Source organism: Corylus avellana, chromosome ca5 (genome assembly GCF_901000735.1).
Source record: "Corylus avellana chromosome ca5, CavTom2PMs-1.0".
In the NCBI taxonomy this organism is placed as follows: Eukaryota; Viridiplantae; Streptophyta; class Magnoliopsida; order Fagales; family Betulaceae; genus Corylus; species Corylus avellana.
The window spans coordinates 25406904-25429734 of NC_081545.1; the positions used below are offsets into that span (position 1 = coordinate 25406904).

At 34.1% G+C, this 22831-nt stretch overlaps 3 protein-coding genes across 3 annotated transcripts; 1 reads left to right on the plus strand and 2 right to left on the minus strand.

Moving 5' to 3' along the window:
* Window positions 1-554: 554 nt before the first annotated feature.
* Window positions 555-1391, plus strand: LOC132181165 (21 kDa protein-like). The gene has a single exon (XM_059594252.1). The coding sequence runs from the start codon at window positions 662-664 to the stop codon at window positions 1253-1255; it is 594 nt and encodes a 197-aa protein (XP_059450235.1). The 5' UTR covers window positions 555-661; the 3' UTR covers window positions 1256-1391.
* A 4855-nt stretch (window positions 1392-6246) lies between these two features.
* On the minus strand, window positions 6247-7026 carry LOC132183222 (pectinesterase inhibitor 4-like). The gene has a single exon (XM_059596622.1). It carries the CDS (start codon window positions 7024-7026, stop codon window positions 6406-6408), a length of 621 nt encoding a protein of 206 aa, XP_059452605.1. The 3' UTR covers window positions 6247-6405.
* A 14259-nt stretch (window positions 7027-21285) lies between these two features.
* On the minus strand, window positions 21286-21879 carry LOC132182000 (pectinesterase inhibitor 4-like). The gene has a single exon (XM_059595214.1). It carries the CDS (start codon window positions 21877-21879, stop codon window positions 21286-21288), a length of 594 nt encoding a protein of 197 aa, XP_059451197.1.
* Between the last annotated feature and the right edge of the window lie 952 nt (window positions 21880-22831).

Below are 22831 nucleotides of genomic sequence, written 5' to 3' on the forward strand. Positions count from 1 at the left end.
TTTTTCTTCGAACAGAACCAGACAAGGTGAAGATTTTTTAACCATGCATTGATCAGATTTGGCTTTGGTCCAAGTTGGAGGGCATGTTCTTCAACAGACGGGAAAAAAAAAAAAAAAAAAAAAATTGGGGGTCATCGGCAGCTTTAGCTTTAAGTTAGAATTTCCCCATTCCTGAATATTGATTAAAGTATATATATATATATATATATATATATAATTGATATTACACTGCATGGAACGTGCTCACATTTGTACACCACGTGGTGGGCCCCCCCCTCCCTTCCATTTTTCTTCGTTTGGAATTATTTCTTACTATTTATATAATTCAAAGGGTTTCTCTGTCGACGAAGGGCCTCTCCGGCAAGTAGGCCCCAGCTAATTTCATTGATTACTCTAAATATAAATAACTAATAACTCCAAAATCCGGTAGTAGTCATGTCGGTAGGAAGACGGTGAAATTATTACATAAAATAAAATACCATGTACTTAAATTTCCAAAAATTTGACAAAGATTTCGGCCGTCCTTCTTACGCTTGATTGGCGGATTCTTTTCCATTACTACCCATTTCTCAAAGCCCTCTATAAATTCATACCCATAACCCATATATCTCCCACTCAACCAATCATCCACTCTAAGACCACTTTTTCCTGCCCTATAGCTATGGCTAAAGTTTCCCATCTTTGCCTACTGTTCTCTTTCATATACTTCGCCGGCACAGCCAAATCTGCAGCCACTTCTAGCGCCGGTGCCGCCGTCAATTTCATCAAGGTTTCATGCAGCGCCACCAGCTATCCCTCCCTCTGCGTGCAATCTCTCTCCTCCCACGCGGCAGAAATCAAGCAGAGCCCACGCCAGCTGGCGCAGACCGCCTTGTCCGTGAGCATCGCAAGGGCACAGTCCACCAACACATTCGTCTCAAAAATGGCAAAATTCAAGGGGCTTAAGGCTAGGGAGTACGCGGCTATTAAGGATTGCTTGGATCAGATGGGCGACAGCGTGGACCGGCTCAGCCGGTCCTTTCAGGAGCTGAAGCACATTGGTCAGGCCAAGGGTCAGGACTTTCTGTGGCACATGAGTAACGTGCAGACTTGGGTCAGCGCAGCGCTGACCGACGAGAACACTTGCGTTGATGGGTTCGCCGGCCGGGCGTTGGACGGCAAAGTCAAGGCTTCCATCAAGGCACGGGTTGTTAATGTTGCCCAGGTCACCAGTAATGCGCTGGCACTAACCAATCGCTATGCCTCAAAGCACTGAGCCACTTTCAACGTGAAGTACTTTTTGTAGGGTTGTTGGTTATGGTTTAGCCTTTTTTTTTTTTTTTTATGTATATTTCAGTGAATGTTGTGGCTTGTATTATGGCATAAAATATATATAGAACTGCTTCTGTATCTATCTATATATGTTTCTGGTTTCTGCCTACTGTCTGCCATAGTTGTCTTCTATCTTGCCTTTTTGAATTGGTCTAAAAGCTTGGTTGAGTTTTAAAATGGCCATCCCGTGATTTAAGGGATGGGCTCGGAATAATGGAGTGTGGAAGTGACAAAAGTCTCCGATTCCCCAAGTGTATTCAGTGGATGATCAATAATTAATCGTGAGTTCATGACTCAATAGTCAATTCCATTAGTCTCTCACCCTTCTTGTTTCTATTTCACCCAGTTAAAATATCTTTTTAGAGAATCTCCCAACTTTATAGTCAAAATATCAAAATCTGTAAAATTAACTGATGATGTCTCAAAGAGTAATGCTATATAATATTATGGACGTACAAATATCTCTACTTTGGTGGTCCTCGTAATATTTGGTAGATGGAAATAAATTTTTTGGTTGGAGAAGTGCGTCCAATTTTTTAATCTTTTCTCTAGTTGAAATAAAAGAATAAAAGACAAAGATTCGTCAAAGTCCCTAGTCGGCTAGTCGCACATAATGAAATATATTTCAAAAAAACAAGAAGAAGAGGATGAAGTTAAAGTTGAAGAAATTGAAAATGACCCACTGGGATCACACTGCTCGTAAAACTCTTAGATATCATTTGATTAAGCATAATAAGTATTTCATTTTATATAATTGATATGCCCAGATACCCACTGATCCACGACAAGTCCATTGAACAATTCATCATTACACCATATACTTTAGGCAATCTCTTTTACTCTCATAGGCTATTTGTATAGACCCTCTCAGGTCTTTATCGTGAGAATCCGTACATCCCTTGATTTAATGGTAAGCAGTGACGAATTGAGGGGAATCCGGATTCCCATAAAATTTTACGAGAATTTTAATTTCTGAAATTTCAGATACAAACCATCTATTATCCTGTCACGTGTTATACTATTAATAAAATAATAATAAATATGTAATGTTATTATTAATATAAATAATCATCGTTATTTTATTATTTTAATAGTAGTGGGACACGTGACAGGATAATGACTCTTAGATAAAAATGAATAGTTTGGATCTGAAATTTCATAAACTATAATTTCTCTAGAAATTTCAGAAACTATAATTCTCCTAGGAACTCCAGGGAATCCAAATCCGATTTAGGAGGGGACCGGCAATGGCCTTGGTCTCCTCCAAATTACAAGAAAAAAAAAATTTAAGCAAAAAAAAAAAAAGTTCAGGTAAAAAAAAATAATTTAAAGTATCTTTTGTCAATTGATCCCTCCTCAAAAATATTTTGGCTCTTGGTCTCCCCAAATTTAAAGTTAACTCCGTTCCTGATTGTAAGCCTCGTTGCCCTTATATCTGACAATTTGTCGAACTTACTTGAGTGTTGAGCATGACTCTCCTACTTATTAACAACCCCAACCCAAAAATGCTTCCAACAATCACCAAATGAATAAATAGGAATGACATGCAATACAATTATGGCCTCTTGTAATTCTAGAAATTCTTATTCTTATTTCTAAGTAATTATCATTTTAGTGTACCAAATATACCTTCGGTAGAGTATAATTCTATAACTAATTATGTATATTAGATTTCTCTCTCTTTATTAAAAAAAATAAAAAAGACATACAATTTTTGCCATCCAAGTAATGGCCACCCATCCATGATCCATGCTTGATTATGCATAGTTACCAAACAAGAAGTACATGCAAGTTGATAAGGGATGGCCAAATCTTTTGTAGTATATTAATATATGAGGACAATATGTTAGGCTCGGCTGACGAAGCTGTGAAAGCATGAAAGCAAAAGGTTAGAGCATGGCCGAAAACACAAAGGAGCCGAAAAATAAAGGGGACAAATAGGACGTCTTGCGGGGACTCTTGCAGTCTTTCGGGACTGACAGACTGTGACCACGTGAGCGGTTTTGCCTTGGATTGGGGAAAGGACGTTTGAAATCAAAGCACAAGGCCACGTCGATTGTGGATTTGGATGATAAATTAAGCAATGGGGCCAAGTGCGTATGGTGCACGGCCGAATTGGTCCCACCTTCTTCTGTTTTTATTTTTTATTTTATTATTTTTATTTTTTAAAAAAATCTTTTTTATATTTTACCTAATTTTTTAAAGATTTTTTTTTTTTTACATATCCGCACAAAAGAGGAGGAGGATTCGAACTAGTGATCTCCGCTTTATAATGCGTGATTCCAGCTGATTAAGCTACTTCTTAAGAACAATTTTTTTAAAGATCTTAGTTCATGGTCATTTCTAAATTATTTAACAATAAAAATTATTGACATGACTATTTTGGATAGAAATTAACTACAAACTGGTTTATAGCTATTAGTTAATTCATATAAACTAATCTAATAAAATGACATGTGTCCCTTAATTATTAAAAAAAAATAATTGAAAAATACATATTATTAAAAATAACATGTGTTTCTCAAATGTTAAAAAAATATATGTTACTTTATTAAATTGGTTCCCAGTTAATTTTTCTCAATTATTTCAACAATTTTATATTTTTTTTAATATTAAAAAATTAAGAGTGATAAACCTTGTAATGGCCGATCACCTAGAACAATCTTGGATTGTTTGATCATTTATAAGGGGGTCAGCTTACCCTTAAAACAACTTTAGGGGTAGTTTGATCACCTCAAGAGTATTTTGGCGCGACTGGCTATCTTAATTTTTTTAATATTTTAAAAATATAAAAAATGGATGAAATAGCAAAATTAGTAAAATTATTATTAATTAAATATTTGAAAAGCCAGTCAAGCATGTCAGCAGTTTTTTCTATTAAAAATTTACAGCTTTGTCAAGTGGGACCACATGACCACATCAGTAGTTTTCTGTCTAAGAAAATCCCATAATAATTAATAAGTTCATGGAGATTGGAGATATATTAAGAAATGATACGTACAAACCAAGATATTAAATTTGTATAGAATTGAAAACCGGAGCTAAATTTGTAAAATCGGATAAAGCATATATAGAGGAATCTAAAATATTTTCCTTTTTTATAGAATTATTTTATTTTCATTATCACGGGTGAAATGTATTATTATTATTATGTATGCTCATTGTTATTAGTTTATTGGGTGAAAGTATGTTAGGATGAAAAATAGTTTAATAGGTGAAAATAATTTAGGTTAATAATACTTTTGCAGTGAAAATAGTTTATCTTTATATAAAATTTCATTTTTTTTACTAATAATAGGTACTCATAAATATAATGTACAATCATCTAATAAAAAATAGAAGAACTTTCATCGCTTTTGCAATCCGTAATCTTTCAAGTTTAAAAATTCTCAATTTAATGTGTTCAACCTTAAAGAGTTTGCAATTTTTCTAGATGAAAAATACATCGGCAATTCATATATATATATATATAAATTAAAAAAAAAATTCAAATTTGTGAAAAAAAACAAATCCAAACTTATTATTGATGGTTGTCATTGCTTATATCTTCAACTCCAAATTTCATCATTGTCATCGTTGATATGTTTGGTGACAAGTATTAACATTATTAGAAACGATTGGTCTCAAGAACAAGAAGTTAGTTGTCAGTGATAGATTTTTATCAGCGGTGCCTAAATCGTTGTCGTTGATAATAACATTAATCGTCGGTGTAATATTATGACTAGCAACGGCATGTCAGTTCATGGTGCTTCAATCATCAGCAACAATAACATTATCCGCAAAGACAACAGTTGTCGCTGATAACCTTTCTCAATGGGAATACCCGCGACAACTTTCTGATCTTTGTCATTGGTTATGACCCATTTTCTTTTAGTTTCCAAACAGGGCCCCCTCCCACATCCCATCCCATCCCATTTTTTTGGCTCCCCATAGATATTTTCTGGAGGACTGAATGAACAGTAGGGGGGGAGAGGGCCGGGTTTACTAAGTTTCACAAGTGTTCGATCGTGTTAGGACAAGTTCTTAATTCAGAATATTACTTTTTTAACAAACAGTTTTTGTTCCATTAATGTTGTTTTATCTCAAAAAGTTTTATTTTGACGCTTCCGAGGGTTTTAGCTATAGTCGTTGATTAGTAATTATCTGTGTTTGGGGTTTGTGGTTGAGGGTTGATTCTCTTTCTGGTTTTCTAGTCTTCTGCTTTTAATACACGGCTCGTTTAGAACAGATGTTAACCGAATAATGTGATATTTAGTTGACTTGGTTGCTCTACAAGTCTACCTTGCTGTTCCTGCTTGAAATGTTGTGCCATCCGAGTTGTTGTTGTTGGGGGCCATGTGGCTTCCCTTCTTATGTTATGTAAATAAGTTTTATTTAATTTTTATCCTTTTTTCTTTTTCATCATTTTTCGGTGTTTAGTTTGTAGGTAAAATTAGTGACGGCAGGCGATTTTTGACTATGGCCGGCGGCCAATGACCTCCAATTGTGGATTCCGATGACCACCAATGGTGAATTTCGGTGACTTTTGGTTGTGGTGGCAACTAGTGACTACCAATGACTTTTAGTGAACGTGAAGAATGAATTGCGAGAAAGAGTGTGAGAAAATGAGAAGTTTAAACTTTAAAAATTATTTATAATTTCAAAAATGGGAAACAATTTTAAAATGTTTTTTTGGTTAATTAATTGAATTTTTTGTTGTACCAAATATATATATATATATATATATATATATATATATATATTATCGAAACAAATGTAACCTAAATACCTGTCTTATATAGATCCGGTTGATGTTAAGAAACTTATTCTCATCAAGGAACACAACAAAATAACCATGATGGTTGGGGCCTCATTTTGTCGACCAAGAAAAGAATGGCAAATAGAAGCATTAATATATTAACCTAACAAAACACAACCGTTCTTGTACATCGAGAAGCCATTACAAATCCCTTTTAACTTTTTACTTACAAAATATAGTAACTGAGAAAGACAAACTCTTAATTTAGCCAATATAAATAACAAAGGCAAAAAAAGCCAAAATTAAGGAAAAGAAAAGCCATGATCACGACGAAAGGGTTGATGAAGTTGAATTATTTAGTAGGAATAGAGAGTGCCAATGATGGACAAAGCATTGCTTGTCGGCATGGCAACACTGAGAATACTCTTCCTGATTTTGCTCTCTACCTTCGCGCTCACCTTCCGCTCATCGAACCCATCAGTGCACGTGCCTTCATCCGTTATGGCGGCGCTGACCCAAGTCTTTATATCATCTATCTGAAGTTTCACATCGGACTTTCCGAGATTCCCCATTTCGTTTACAGATTGTTTGAGCTCGTCGATGCTGTCCCTGATGTTCTCGATGCAATCCTTAACGATCCCGGCTTCGCTTTGCGTCAATCCCTTCTGCTTCGATATCGCTGATATCGTCGACGATGCGTTGCGCGCGGCTTTCAGGGCCACTGAGAGGGCGGTGTTGCAGAGTTTTTGGGGGTTTGCTTTGATTTTGGATGCGTAGGGGGAGAGTGAATTGTAGCAGACTTTTGGGTATGTGGTTGAACTACAAGCATTTTTGATATAACTTGTGTTATTTTTGGTGGAAGATGTGGTGGTTGTTGCTGCTAAGGTTGTATGAAGGTTTGAGAGGAAAAGAAAAGTAACAAGAATTGAGAGAAGATGGCATGAAATTGGATTTCTCAGAGTATAATAGGTTTCCATCTCTCTCTCTCTATATTTTGCATTGAGATGTGTGGAGAATATCTTCATTTATAGGCAAAGTGTCAGCTGGGGTAACATCTACTTTTAACCCATTTTCAAACTCTAGGTCACATTGGTTTAAGACAATTAGGTTATGGCTCAACTAGCGTCGAGGTTTTGAGAGAATGTATTAGGTTTTTAAAGTGTAATTGCTATCTCTTATATTTTTTAATTATATATAAAAAGAAAAAACAAAAAACAAAATTTGGGTGAGGAATCTATAATTTTAATACAATAGTATAACATTTTTTTTTTTTTTTAAGAGATGAAGTACAAAATGGACAAATTGTAAGATATTGAAAGGTTGATATAAGAGAAGAGTGAGAGTTGTGAAAGAAAAGAGGAGGAAAAAGAAATAAAAAATAGATAGAGATGCAAATAAAATAGAATATTAAAGATAAAAGTCTACTCTCCATAGGCGATTAAATGAACATTATGAAAAAGTTATACGTTAAGTAATTAAGTAATTACCTTTAATCTTCTCTCTTAATGACAAAAATATATTTCGTCGTCTCTTGATATTATTTTATTTTTGTAAGGATGCGTTTCAAATCTCAATGATGCATCTTTTGATCTTCATTTAATACTATATATTTAGCAATTATAGATTTTTTTTTTTCTTCTTGATCTTCATTTAATTCAATATTCTTTTTCTCGATTACAATATTACAGTTGTTTTTCTTTCTTTATTTATACCTTTCAAAAAGCAAAGCAAATAGATAAAAGATATTTAAGGTATGTTACACCTTAAAGAAAAAAATAAAATAAAATAAAGAAGAAGAAAAAGATCTGGAAAATGTAGTCCATGCATATATAGGGTGAGAAGCATGGCACATGATCATGAATTACATTCGGCAGAAACCTAGGAGATACAGATCACCAAAAGTCCAAAACACAGGCTTTGGAATCCGTCAGAATTTAATTATCTACTAAATCCGTCACTGTCACCTCCGCCCTTTGTGTTTCTTGGTAGAGAGGAAGAAAAAAAACACACACAAAAAAGAAAAAAGAAAAAGAAAAAGAAAAATAAGAGCGTCATTCTATTCATCCCAGTATAAGATTGGGGTCGGTTTAGTTATGGAGTGACTAGATTACTGCAAGGTTTAATGGGCCCAACCCAAAGAAATACGGGCCCGGAAGCATGCCCGGCCCTGACCAAGGACCTGAACTCATCAAATGGGCATATACATATACAGGATCACCTCCCTTCGGCTAAGGCCCCAGACAGTAATAAATCAAATAAGGAAAGTTGAATTTGATAATTGCTCATGCTTTTTCTGTTTCCATTTTTCATTTAATATTGCTAAAATTGATATATATATATATATATAAACAATATCTTTCATATATATATATATTCTTAATTTAGCTTAGTATCAAAATCATGATTAAAAATAAAAATAAATTAGGAGAGTATTGTAGAAGCCGAATACATCTAAAATTGTATTTGAAGCAAGTGGAATACGGGAAGCCTTTTTGCACATTTTAAGGCGCTTGAAATTAAAGGCTTTTATCTATTTCTGGATGCGAATAATTTAGATGCCTAACACTAGAAGTCTTTTGATTTTACACGTTTTAGGCATACGGTAGCACATGTGGTCATCCTATATACTCGGGATACGTGTCATATTATTACCTTTACGCCATAAAAAAGTCAACCACCACCATGGATGTGCAGATACTTCCAAAATATATATATATATATATATATATATATATATAGATAGATAGATAGAGCATGGAGATTTAAATTATTGATTTTCATTTTATTAAGCGTGATTTTAGCTGATTGAACTACCTTTCGAAAAATTGAAGTATGAATTGGCACCGTTTTGTGTATAGCATTACTTTTACGCTGATGTGGTATTGCCAATTTATTTTTATCAAAAGAAAAAAAAATGATAAATTAGCAAATGACACGTTAATATAGTAGGATAATAATGTGTTATATATAATTGTTTTAGGTTTTTTTTTTTTTTTTTTCTTCTCATCATCACCATTGATCAACTTTCATTTTACTAAAAATGATAAATATATTAACAAATAAATAAAGGTAAATATAACATAAATCTCGAAGTAAATGCTTCAAAACAGATTACTCTCTCGATTTTTAATTTTGATTTTTTAAAACTTTATATTTTTTTTTTAGATTTTCAATTGGAGCCTTCCATGTGTTTTCTGTCCAAATAATTGGCGCTCGTGAGTGCCACATCATCATTTTGGCCACATTAGGTTAAAGTAATAATTTTTTTGGGAAAAATACAGTTTACCCCTTGAAGTTTTAAGAGTTTTTTAATTTTAACCCCAAAGTTCAAAAATTGGCAATTTACCCCCCTAAAAGTTTCAAAAATTGACAATTTAAACCCTCCGTTAAATTTTTTTCGTCTAAATGGACAAAAATCTATGAAATTATATCATTATTCTCAGGCTTTTTTTAAAAAAATTTCGTCCAATTTAACGGAAATTAATAACGGAAGGTTTAAATTGTCAATTTTTGAAACTTCAGAGGGGTTGATTGCCAATTTTTGAACTTTGGAGTTAAAATTGAAAAACTCCTGAAACTTCAGGGGGTAAACTGTATTTTTCCCTAATTTATTTTATTTTATTAGGAAATAAATTCTAAAAATAAAAAAATATTAGAAATATTACAATTAAAATCTTAAAACGAAAGAGAGGCGTGGCTGAGGTGGCAAAATGCTGACGTGGCTTTGATAGCATGGGGTAGACGACAGGCGTTGCTAATTTGGACAAGAAAACATATGGAGAAGGATTCAATTGAAATTTTCATATACAGGCGTTGCTAATTTATATTTGAGGATTTAAAAATTGAGGGAGTGATCTGTATTTATTTTGTATTTATCCAATAAATAAATTACGTAATTTATATAAAATAGGGAACTAGCTCCCTTGCATTTGAGAGGATCTCATTCCCTACGTACATGGACCCATATTCAAGGTGGATTTGGAGGACTATCAACTATGGGCCATGATTTTTGTAATATACTTCTTGAATTATGCTCGTAAAGATGGAAGGAGTTATATATATATATATATAATAGTTAAATAGATATATGGATGATGAAAGGAATGGAATACATCGTGGATGTAATTAATAGTAAAGGAAATTGACTGTCTCGAGAGAGTTACTCTTCAAGAAGAAGAAAGATAGTATGTTATTGCTCATTTTTGTGCGGAAAAGTAATAAGGATGTTATATAATAATACAACAAATTTTAATTTATCATTTATTTTTTATTTTTTAGCTTGGTTACTTAAAATGTATAATTTTTAGGTGTTGAATTTGATTCATCACTATACAAAAAAGAAAAATAAAAAAATATTTAACGGATTGTATAATCTCTTATTCAAATTTGACATTATCTTACCATTTTTTAGGAATTAATTATATATATTTTGTTGTTGTTGTAGTATGCTATTGGGCATTGGTTGCTCCAGAGTGTCTACCAAAAGCTATTAAAGTTCAAGATCCAACTCAACCTTTGAAGATATTGTCTGTGCAACAACTTATTGATGAATGCAACCCTAATGAATCAGATGTATATGCTTATAATGTTGACACTGCTTTGCTTTACATAGAATGAAACGGCATTTTGGAGAAAAACAATTATAAGGATGACTCCTTTATTGGAGAAAAAAAAAGAATACGACAGAACTATCCAACGATCAGAAATTAGGGTTTTGTGTTTTGGGCATTGGTTGCTACAGAGCGCCTAACTGGAGCTATTAAAGTTCAAGATCCAATTCAACTTTTGAAGATATTGTCTGTGCAACAACTTAATGATGAATTCAAGCATAATAAATCGATATTATCTGCGCAACAGCTTATTGCTGAATGTAAGCCTAATGAATCAGACGTATATGCTTATAGTGCTGACGCTTTGCTTTACATAGAATGAAACAGGATTTTGGAGAAAAACAATTATAAGGATGGTCGCTTTACAGGAGAAAAAGAATCTCATAAAACTTACCAATGATCAGGTATATAAGAAATTATGGTTTTGTGTTTTAGGCCAAGGTGTAATACCTGGAAATTTATACATGTGATCTTAATATCAAGGATAAGGAGGATTTGCAATTTTATTAAAATTTATATGGAGTTAGGTAAATATACTTAACTTGAAAGATGATGGAAATTGCTAGTTAAAAATATATATAGTTATCGAACGAAAAGTCACATTGTTTTGGACGCCGAAAATTCAATGAGTGACCTTATAAAATAATGAGAAATAAAGATTTTAGAAGTAGTTTCGTAATTTTTGGACCCTTGTGGAGGAGCTATGATTTTTAGAAATGCAAAGGTCAAAACTGAAATTTTAGTCAAATAAAGCCACATAATGTTAAGGGATTTTTAAGGTATCAAATATTTTTGGGTTGCTATGATTTTTTGATATCTCGTGAGCCTTTAAATGAAGAGAATTTCAAAATAAAATTCGTGTCATTCAGAGTTAAATTGAAAGAGTTATGATTTTTCTAATCTTGATATGTCAAGCTTATAGTGTTATTAATTGACTTTTCAGTCGATTAATAATATAATATTTTTTGCTAGAATGTTATTGCTCATTTTTGTGCGGAAAAGTAATAAGGATGTTATATATAATGATACAATAAATTTTAATTTATAATTTTTTAGTTTTGTCTTTTTGAAGTTCACTCACTTAAAATGTATAATTTTATGTTGTTGAATTTGATTCATCACTATACAAAAAAGAAAAGAAAAAAAAAATATTTAACAGGTTATATAATCTCTTATTCAAATTTGACATTATCTTACCATTTTTTTTGGAATTAATTGTATATATTTTGTTCTTGCTGTAGACAGCTATTAGGCATTGGTTCCTGCAGAGCGTCTAGCAAGAGTTATTAAAGTTCAAGATATCAACCTTTGAAGATATTATCTGTGCAACAACTTATTAATGAATGCAAGCCTAATGAATCAAATGTATATGCTTATAGTGTTGATGCAGAACTGGCATTTTGGAGAAAAAAAATTATAAGGATGGCCGCTTTACATGAGAAAAAAAGAATCACATAGAATTGATAGACCAACGATCAGGTAGATAAGAAATTAGGGTTTTGTGTTTTAGGACATGGTGTAATACCCGAAAATTTGTACCCTAGAGTAAACGCGATCTTAATATAGAGGATAAGAATAATTTGCAATTTTATTAAGATTTATATGGAGTTAGGTAAATAGACTTAACGTAAAAAATGCTGAACATTGCCAGTTAGAAATATAGTGAGTTATTGAACGAAAAGTCACAATGATTTGGACACCGAATATTCAATGAGTTACCTTAAATAAAACTGTTTTAAAACCTTATTGAATAATGAGAAAGGAAGATTTTAGAAGTAGTTTCATGATTTTTGGAACCTTGTGGGGGAGTTATAATTTTTAGAAATGCAAAGGTCAAAACAGAAATTTCTATCAAATAGAGCCACAGAATTTCGTGGGATTTTTAAGGTATGAAATATTTTTGGGTTGTTATGATTTTTTGATATGTCGTGAGCTTCTAGATGGAAAAAATTTCAAAATAAATTTCGTGTCATTCGAAGTTCAATTGAAGAAGTTAAGTTTTTTAAATCTTGATAGGTCAAGCTTATATTGTTATTAATTGACTTTTCAGTCAATTAATAATATAATATTTTTTTGCTATTATGTTATTGCTCATTTTTGCACAGAAAAGTAATAAGGATGTTATATAATACTACAAAAAATTTTAATTTATCATTTTTTTGTTTTTTAGCTTGCTCACCTAAAATGTATAATTGTTAGGTGTTGAATTTGATTTATCAATATACACAAAAAGAAAAAGAAAAAAATATTTAACGAATTTTAAATCTCTTATTCAAATTTGACATTATCTTACCATTTTTTTGGAATTAATTATATATATTCTGTTGTTGTTGTAGACGGCTATTGGGCATTGGTTGATCCAACTCAACCTTTGAAGATTTTGTCTGCGCTACAGCTTATTGATGAATGCAAGCCTAATGGATCAGGCCTATATGCTTATAGTGTTGACACAACTTTACTTTACATAGAACGAAACGTCATTTTGGAGAAAAACAATTATAAGGATGGCCGCTTTACAGGAGAAAAAAAGAATCTCATAGAACTGTCCAACGATCAGGTATATAAGAAATAAAATAATTTCAGTCTCTCAATTTTTTTTTCTTCGTTTTTTGTCTTTACGTACATCTATGTTTTTTAATTGATTTATTGAAAAAAAAATTATTTCTTTAGAACGACATGAGATATATGAGGCGGGACTCGAGACAATATGCAAGTGTAATGAAGGATGAATGATGGGAATGATAAAGATGCTACCAATTTACAGTTGTGTGTATATGAACACTGACTTTAATGAATATGATGGAGTAAGTGTATAATTTCAGTTATATGTTTTTTAACAATTGTTGTTGTTGGGTAATGGATCAGTTACAAAAGCCCAACAGACCTCCAACCTCGTTTATAAATGGAAGCCCACTAAAGATAGGCACAGGTTGAGATATAATGTTGGCCCACCGAGGGTACAATAGTCGTTCCACCGAGGGTACAATGGTCCTTCGACAAGTGCAGGAAGCCCATGTTCACTAATGAACGTGGGATATTTCCAACGTCCAAGCAAAGTCCCACGTTCAACAGAATGTGGTCCAACTGTCAGTGCCAAATGGAGCCACGTTTGCCCGAGAATAAATCGGGAGCCCACGTCCAAGGCAAACGTGGCCGAGCTACCCACTAACACACTCCACGATCTCATGATTGTGGAGTAACCCACAATCCACGATCCATGATCCACTTTGCCAGCATTACACACAATGGATCCTCGGGACCGTGGGGCCGAGAATTGAGAGACAACAACTGCTACCTAGTGCCTATAAAAGGGAAACTCCAATTCATTATTTGGTAATCACAAATCTCCCTCATGCTCATATTGCTTACTTGCTTTCCCTCTATCAAATCAGTTAGGCATCGGAGCTATCCTCTGCCAGCACACCCCGACATCTTTTATCCTAAATTTTCCTCTTTTGCAGATCAACGACTCCTCAAATTCCGTGCAAAGTCACTCATCGGAATATTGTCATCAACAGTTTGGCACCATTTGTGAGATCTTTGATTTTCATCAATTTTTAATATACAAAATCTAATATGGTGACTATACGTTCGAGAGACCTCGAACCAAATGTTCAAGCTGGAAAACTAGGAACCTCAGTTGATCCAAACGGTCGAATCGCTTCACTGGAAGATCATATGAAGCATATCTCGGAAACAATGGAGGCCCTTAAGAAGCAAAATGAAGATCTCGCTTCCTAACTCACTATGAGAGGGTATCAGGAATGTGAAGAAAAGCGTAGAGAGAAACGACCCGAAGATGATTGAGAAAGTTCTACTCGGGACGACCATGAAACAACCGTTCAAGGTGGTTCTCATCATGAGACCAATGTTAACGATGAAGTGAAAGATTTGAAGCTAAAGTATGCGGAGATGGCTCGACAAATGGCTCAAGAAGAGGACTGATAGATCTTGGAGGATTTGATGCAAAACACAAATTTGTCGTTCACTGATCGGGGTAATGAGGTTTTTTCTGCTCGACAAGTTTAAAGTCCCACGTGTCGACAGATATGATGGGAGTGAAGATCTGACCGATCATATGGAAATCTTCCGAGCTCATCTTGTTCTCTATGACACTCTCGACAAGATCGCATGCTGATCCTTCCCTTTAACCTTGAAGGGAGATGCTAGAGAATGGTTCGGGAAGCTACTTCCCAAGTCCGTAGACAACTTCGAGTTCCTCGGACGCTAGTTCTTTACTCGATTTCTGGCAATCCGAAAGAGGAAGAAGTCCCCTGCCTACTTGCTATCCTTCGTGCAAGGGAAGAATGAGTCCTTGAAGGACTATATGATCAGGTTCAAGCGATAAAAGTTTAGTGTAGAAAGCTCGAAGGAAGAAATTGTGCTATCAGCTTTAATGAATGGAATCAGAACTGAAGGGAAACTGATGGCTGAGTTAGCTTGAGGACCTATTTTAATGACTCTTCATCAGTTTATGAACAAAGCTGAAGAGTTCATAAATCAAGAGAAAACCATCAGTGCCCTAATGAAGTCAAAGGGAGAAGGAGGTCAAGGTGAGGCTAGTAGTAGCAGGAAGCTAGCCGGGGGGTCTGGAAAGAAAATGGAGTTTCGGGAAACTGGCAATAGAAGCCCAAAGAGATCCTCGAAGAAAGCAGCAAACCCGTTTTATCAACGGGAACAAAAATTGACTCCACTGAATAGAAGTGTGACTGAGGTATTCATGGACATCAAGAGATATCCAAACTTCCGATGGCCAGCAAGAATGCGGGCTCCACCTCAAAAGCGCAACAACCTAACGCTTTGGGACTACCACAATGACCATTGTCACACAACTGAGGGTTGCATATCCTTGCGGTTAGAAATTGAAAACTTCATAAAAAATGGAAGATTGATGAGGCTTCTAGCCGAAGAAAGGGAGAGGGGTAGAAACCCTTAGGAGAATCAGCCTCTGCAGATAGAAGCACACAATGAAGGTCCGAGGCGAGGATGCGATGCATAGAGGCGAAGGCGAGATGAGCCGAGGGGTGGTCGAGGTGACCAGCAAAACCCTCAAAGTCAAGACATGATTGCTGAGATCCACACGATCTCGGTTTGATTGGCTGGTGGAGGAGAATGAAACTTTGCTAGGAAGGCCCATGCCCGAAGAATAATGTCGACGAGATCCTTCTCCTTGAAAGGCCTTCGAAAGCCTTGAAGAAAGAGTCGTTGACTCTATCATTCTCCGAGGAGGATGAAGTAGGAATCTCCGTGCCCCACGATGACGGCCTAGTGGTGACAATGACGATGGCCAACCACGGTATTCATCAGATCCTAGTGGACAACGGAAGCTTAGCCAATATTTTCTATTGGCCCGTATTCAAGTAGATGAACATTGATCGGGAAAGGATCAAGCTGTTTGGGACACCACTGGTTGGCTTTGCTAGAGAGAAGTTTCAACCTATGGGGTTGATTTCCCTTCCAGTCACAGTAGGAACAACCCCCAAGTAAGCGACCATAATGGTGGACTTTCTGGTGGTCGATCGGCTATCTGCCTACAATGCCATCATGGGGTGTCCATCATTGAATAAGTTGAACGTTGCAACTTCAACTTACCACCTATGGAGAAGTTAAAAGTGATCAGGTGGCTGCAAGGAAGTGCTACAATACATCTCTGAAGAAACCCTTTGGGTCTGCTGATTTGACCATCGATAAAGTGTGTATCAAGATAGAAGGCGAATTGAAGGGTGAGCCAGCTGAAGAGCTGGTAGAAGTTCTAATGGGGGAAGGCAAAGTTGTGAAGATCGGCTCACAACTAACCCCTAAAATCCGAGAACGCTTGGTCAGTTTTCTTTGGGAAAACAAGGAGGTGTTCGCACGGACGCATGAAGATATGCCTCGGATCAACTCGAACAAAATTGTTCACCAGTTTAACGTGGATCCAGCTATGAAACCGATAAAGCGAAAGAGGAGAAAGTTAGCTCCCGAGCGAAACATGGCCATTGCAGAAGAGGTGGAAAAGTTGCTCAAAGCCGGGTTCATCGAAGATGTGTATTACCCCGAATGGTTATTATAATTGTTATTATATTAAAAATGGATTCATTTTTGTGCTGTTTGTAGATGGATGAAACAATTCTTTCGGCAGTTATGGCCCCAGTTGTTGGTAAAGATATGGCGACAGAGAGTTTTGCAAAGTCTTTTACTGGTATAGAGCAGCATCATAACGTTCTTGATTCGGAACATGTAGATTTTGATTTTGATGATGCGTTATCAAAAGGAAAATATGATGCTTCCTCCGATTCAGGTTCAACTAAAAGGTCACGTAGGAAAAGAAGCCATGGTGATAGTGAAGATAGTTATTGTGTGATATCTGAACAGTTGGGAGAGGTTGCAGTAGCGCTTAAAACTCTTAATAAGGGAGTCGACGCAGATCACCTCTATCAAGAAGTGATGAAGGTGAAAGGATATGATGAGTTTATGCTTGTATCTACATTCGACCATTTGATGGGAGATGAGAACGTTACAAGAGGATTTTTGGCAAATAATGCTAAGTTTAGAAAGTTTTGGTTTGACAACTTCTTCAAAAACCATGAAAATTAGAATTTGCGTATTATCGATATGTAGTAAGATATTAATTAACTTGGATGGTAGTTCTTTGGTCAAAATATTGTAATATTTGTGGTTGAATTTTAGAATTCATGGTAATATTTATGATGTAACTTGTGTTGATAGTTTAAATGTATTTTTGGATGTTATTTATGCCTCAACTAAAATGAAATTCTATGACTATTGTAAGTCAATTTGCATATTTTAATCAAACATAATTTTTAATTCCATCTTTTAAATTATTTTATATTAATATTTTTTTAAGTATATTAATATTTTTATAGTGTGAATAAAAATTACATTTTATAGGTTAGAATAATTAAATCAAAATATTTAAAAAAGGAATTTTGATTTTCCGTGTGCATACTAAATGCCGTAAAATGTTTTCGGTGGAAAACTTTTTCAGGGAAAATGACTTTCCTGAAAATATTTTCCGACGAAAATCATTTTACGTCGAAAGAAACAGAGCCTAAATAAAAAACAGGTTTGATAAGGAATTTATAATTTTAATATAATAACAATCCAAAGAATGTGTATAACTTTTTTTTTTTTTTTTTTTTCTTGGAAGAGATTGAAAGGAGAGTGAGAGTCGTGGAAGAAAAGAGGAAAAAGAAATAACAATAGATCTGAGTTGCAAATAAAATAGAATATTAAAGGTAAAAGTCTACTCTCTATAAGCGATTAAATGAACATTGAAAAAGTTACACGTTAAGTAATTAAGTTACCTTTATACGATGCCTTTCAAATCTGATCGAATGATGCCTCTTTTGATCTTCATTTAATACTATATATTAATTAGCAATTATAGATTTTTTTTCTTGATCTTCATTTAATTCAATATTCTTTTCTTTATTACAATATTACAGTTGTTTTTCTTTCTTTATTTACACCTTTTAAAAAGCAAATAGATAAAAGATATTTAAGGTATATGTTACACCTTAAAGAAAAAAAAATTAAAAAAAAAGAAGAAGAAAAAGATCTGAAAATTGTACTCCGTGCATGGGGTGAGATTTGAAATTGAGAAGCATGGCACATCACCAAAACACAGGCTTTGGTACCCGTCAGAATTTAATTATCTACTAAATCCGTCACTGTCAGCACCGCCCTTTGCGTTTCTTGGTAGAGAGGGAAAAAAACACACAAACAAAAAATAAAAAGAAAAAAGAAAAAAAACAGCATTATTCATCTAGGGCTGGCAATTTTGACACGACCCGCGAATCCGACACGAACATGACACGAAGTTAACAGGTATTGGGTTTGGGCTTATCGGGTTCGGGTCTTAATCGGGTCTACCCGATTAAGACACGATTAAATTCGTGTCTGGCGGGTCGACCCGTCAGGTCCGCGGGTTGACCCGCCAAACACGTTTAATAAATGGGTCTGGCGGGTCAGTCGGGTCAACCGGGTCTGGCGGGTCAATCGGGTCTGGCTGGTCTAGCGGGTCAATCGGGTCTGGCTGGTCTAGCGGGTGACCCGCCAGACCCATTTAATTTTTATTATTATTATTATTATTATTATTATTATTTTATAAAAAAACCTATGTCTAAGTTCTAACTAAGTTAACCCTAACACTTACTGACTCACTCACGGCTTCATTTCACTCTTCACTTCACGACTTCACAGTTTTCACTTCACTGGCCTATTCCTTGTTTTTCCGTTACTTTTTCTATGTGAGTCTATATATTAAAACATTATCTTTTAAATCATTATTTATATATTAAAACATTCTCTTTTAAAAATTCTTATTCTTCTTAGATGATTAGGATAAATTTGACTAGTTCTTTGGCCTAAGAGATCCCTTTATTAAATTATTTTTTCCAATTTTGATTAAGGTTTTTTTTTTTTTTTTAATTAACGGGTCGGGTTGGGTCGTGTCGGGTTGTGTCGTGTCTACCCGATATGACCCGGTTATGCTAAACGGGTTAAGCGGGTCGTGTCGGGTTACCCGGATATTTTTCGTGTTATAATCGTGTCAGACTCGCTAACCCGTTTAGCTAAACGGGTCGTGTTCGTGTTTCGAGTAATCGGGTCGCAGGTCTTAACGGGTCCTAATCGGGTCTACCCGATTACCCGTTTTGCCAGCCCTATATTCATCCCAGGGGGTCGGTTTAATTATGGAGTGACTAGATTACTGCAAGGTTTAATGGGCCCAACCCAAAGATATAATGGCCCGGAAGTAAGCCTGGCCCTGACCAACGACCCGAACTCACCAAATGGGCATATACATATTTCATAATAAGATCACCTCTCTTCGGCTAAGGCCGCAAACACAAACAGTAATAAATCAAACAAGGAAGTTGAATCTGAAAATTGCACATGCATTTTTTTTTTTTTTGGGTTTCCATTTTTCATTTAGGGTGCGTTTGGGATTGCGATTTTATAAAAATAATTTGCGATTTTAAAAGATATCATAAAACGTAAGGTGTTTGGCATTGCGATTTAAAAAACACTTAATTTAAAATAAGAAAAAAATCGGCGATTTCAATAAGCAAACTAGGGGGTGCTTTTTTGAAAAAATGCGAATTTAAACCAAAATCATGAATTCATTTAGGGCGCGTTTGGGAGTGCGTTTTTAAAAAAATAATCTACGATTTTAAACCAAATCGCAACTTTAGGGTGCTTGGGATTGCGATTTTAAAAGCGCAAATTTTAAAATCGCAAAAAAATCTGCGATTTCCATAAGCTGATTAGAGGGTGCTTATTTGAAAAAGTACGAATTTAAAACAAAATCATGATTTTTATTAAAAAGATATTTGGCGCAATAGTTACCTTTTTTAGAACGGGTATGAAAAAAAATACTAACAATACCCACCTAAAATATTTTAAAACCCTTCTTTTCTCTCTTTTTTTTCTTTATCCTCTCTGTCTTGTTCATCCTTATTGATAATTTGATTATGAAACCGCAATTATATGCTAATGTTATCCAAACACTCAATTGATAAAAAAAATACTTTTAAGTATGTTTTACCAAACGCCTGTGCGATTTTAAAAAGTACCGATTTTAAAAACGCAATTTTTAAAATCGCAATTTTTAAAATCGCACTTATTGAAATTGCATTCCCAAACGGGCCCTTAAACAAATATTTAATAAAAAAGTACTTTTTAGCATATTTTACCAAACGCCTTTGCGATTTTAAAAAGTAGCGATTTCAAAAACGCTATTTTTAAAAACATTTTTTTTAAATCGCACTTATTGAAACCGCAATCCCTAACGAACCCTTAATATTGTTAAAATTGATTGGTTGATTGATTTATTTTTATATATATTTTACCATGATAACATAAACAATATATATATATATATTTTCTTCTTAATTTAGAAGTATCAAAATCTTTTATTTTTTATTTTTTATTTTTATAAAGTAGGAGACAAGCCGAATATATGTAAAATTGTATTTGAAGCAAGTGGAATACGGAAAGCTTTTTGCACATTTTAAGGAGCTTCAAATTAAAGGGTTATCTCTTTCTGGATGCAAATAATTTAGATGCCTAAGAGCATTCTTAACGAAGGAGCCAAATTTTGATGTAAAATGATTTTTCAAAATTTACTTTATCTAATTTAGTTAATAAATTTTTAAATGCCCCTTACATCTGATTAGCTATATAATATCAGTTAAATATTATTAATTTTTTAATTATTTTTTATAAGGACTGGATTTTTTCTAAATATCCTATTTTTCAATTTTTGAAAAAAAAAAGAGATGTGAAGAGAGAAATAGTAGGAAATTTTTTTTTTAAAAAAGAGACGTGGAAGAGAAATAGCAGGAGATGCATTTTAAGGGATTTAAAATGCATCCATTAAAATAACTTATATAAAAAGAGAACTTGCCCACAAGATGCATTTTTTTTTTCTTTCTTAAAAATAACATATATAAAAAGAGAGATTTTAAGGGATATATAATTTGTAACTACTTTCTGATCAACATAACAAGGCATATAATTTCATGCAAAATTCTGTAACAAATTAACAATAAATAAAGTTATGAAAAATATTAATTATTTATCTTTCTAAAAATACACCAACACACATATATAACATAACAATTAGAACTTGAGTGTGTTGATGAGAGACAAAGCATTGCTAGTCAACCTAGCAATCTTCAATATAATATCGTTGATCCTGTTCTTCAATGTCTCGCTTACCTGACCTTGGCCATCGTCAAACCCATCCGTGCACGTATCGTCGTCCGTCAAGGCGGCGCTCACCCACGTCTTCATATTCTCCACCTGCGATTCCTTATCGGAGCCATTCAAATGGCGCGTGGCATTCAGTGATTGCTTGAGCTCATCAATGGAGTCTTTGGTGTTCGTGACGCAGTCCTCAAGGATTGAAGTTTCAAAACTCGTCAACCCCTTCTGCTTCAAAAGCTTTGAGATTGTGGAGGATGCATTGTGTGTGGCTTTTATGGCGATGGAGAGGGCGGCTTTGCAGAGTTTCTGGGGGTTTCCTTTGATTTTGGAGGCGTAGGGGGAGAGGGAGGAGTTGCATAATTCTGGATACGTGGTTGAGTTGCAAGCTTTTTCAATATATGTTTTGTAGGTTTGGCTTGAAGAAGTGGCGGCTATGGCTGCTGCTTGAAGCGTTGAGATGAATACAAGGGTGAAAATAATCATGAGAAACTCGTACGACGACGCCATCTCTAGCTATGTCTTTCACTCTTTTCTTTTGCTTGCGTTGATCGATATTGGCGGCCAATATGTAGGAGATTGTGGAGTGCAATCATTAAACATCAATTTAAATTAGGAAAAAATCCAGGTGATCTGCACGTGCTTCTGCACAACAATAGAATAATATTAAAAAAATAACTTTCAATATAATATTCTGATTTTAAAGATTCTGTAATGGAAGTTGCTTCAATTCTCTGTCTATGTATTTTTTATTTTTATTTTTTTGTTTCAAAGTGTTTGGCGGGTGAGGGGGATATAAGAATAAAATTTATTCTGTTAACAGGGGGAAGGGTTGAAATTTTTAAGATCGAAAATTATAATAAGACAATATATATATATATATATATATATATATATATATATATATATATATGAGACGAATTCGCAAATATTTCCTATATATAACTAAATATGTAGTTATATACGTAATACGTGACTGTTTCATCTAAGATTTAGTTCACTTTTGGTAATTGGTGGACAATAATAGGTTTAAGAATGGAATAATCATTTATGTCATTTGGTTTGTCTATTATATATTCTTAGAAACGAATATTTTGGTTAAGAGAATAATTTCTATACGAATTTAGCACAAATTAAGTTTTTTGTTTCCTTCATTTAAAAGATGACATATCAGCATGTAACAACAAAAGTCTACCATCTCAACAATAATTTCATAACCAATAATAATAATAATAATAACAAATTTAATTCTGGTTTGGAAAGTGAATTTCTTGTTTTAAATTTGATATTTTCGTTTTTTTGGGAAAATACAAGAATTAATTGTTGGGTGGTAGATTTTTCTCAGATTGTTTAGAATCTAATTTTTTATTTCATAGATTTTTTGGTTTTTTGAATTTTGTGATGAGAAAAAGATAAGTATTTAGTGTTTTTATAGCACTCAGTTTTGTTATTCTACATTGAT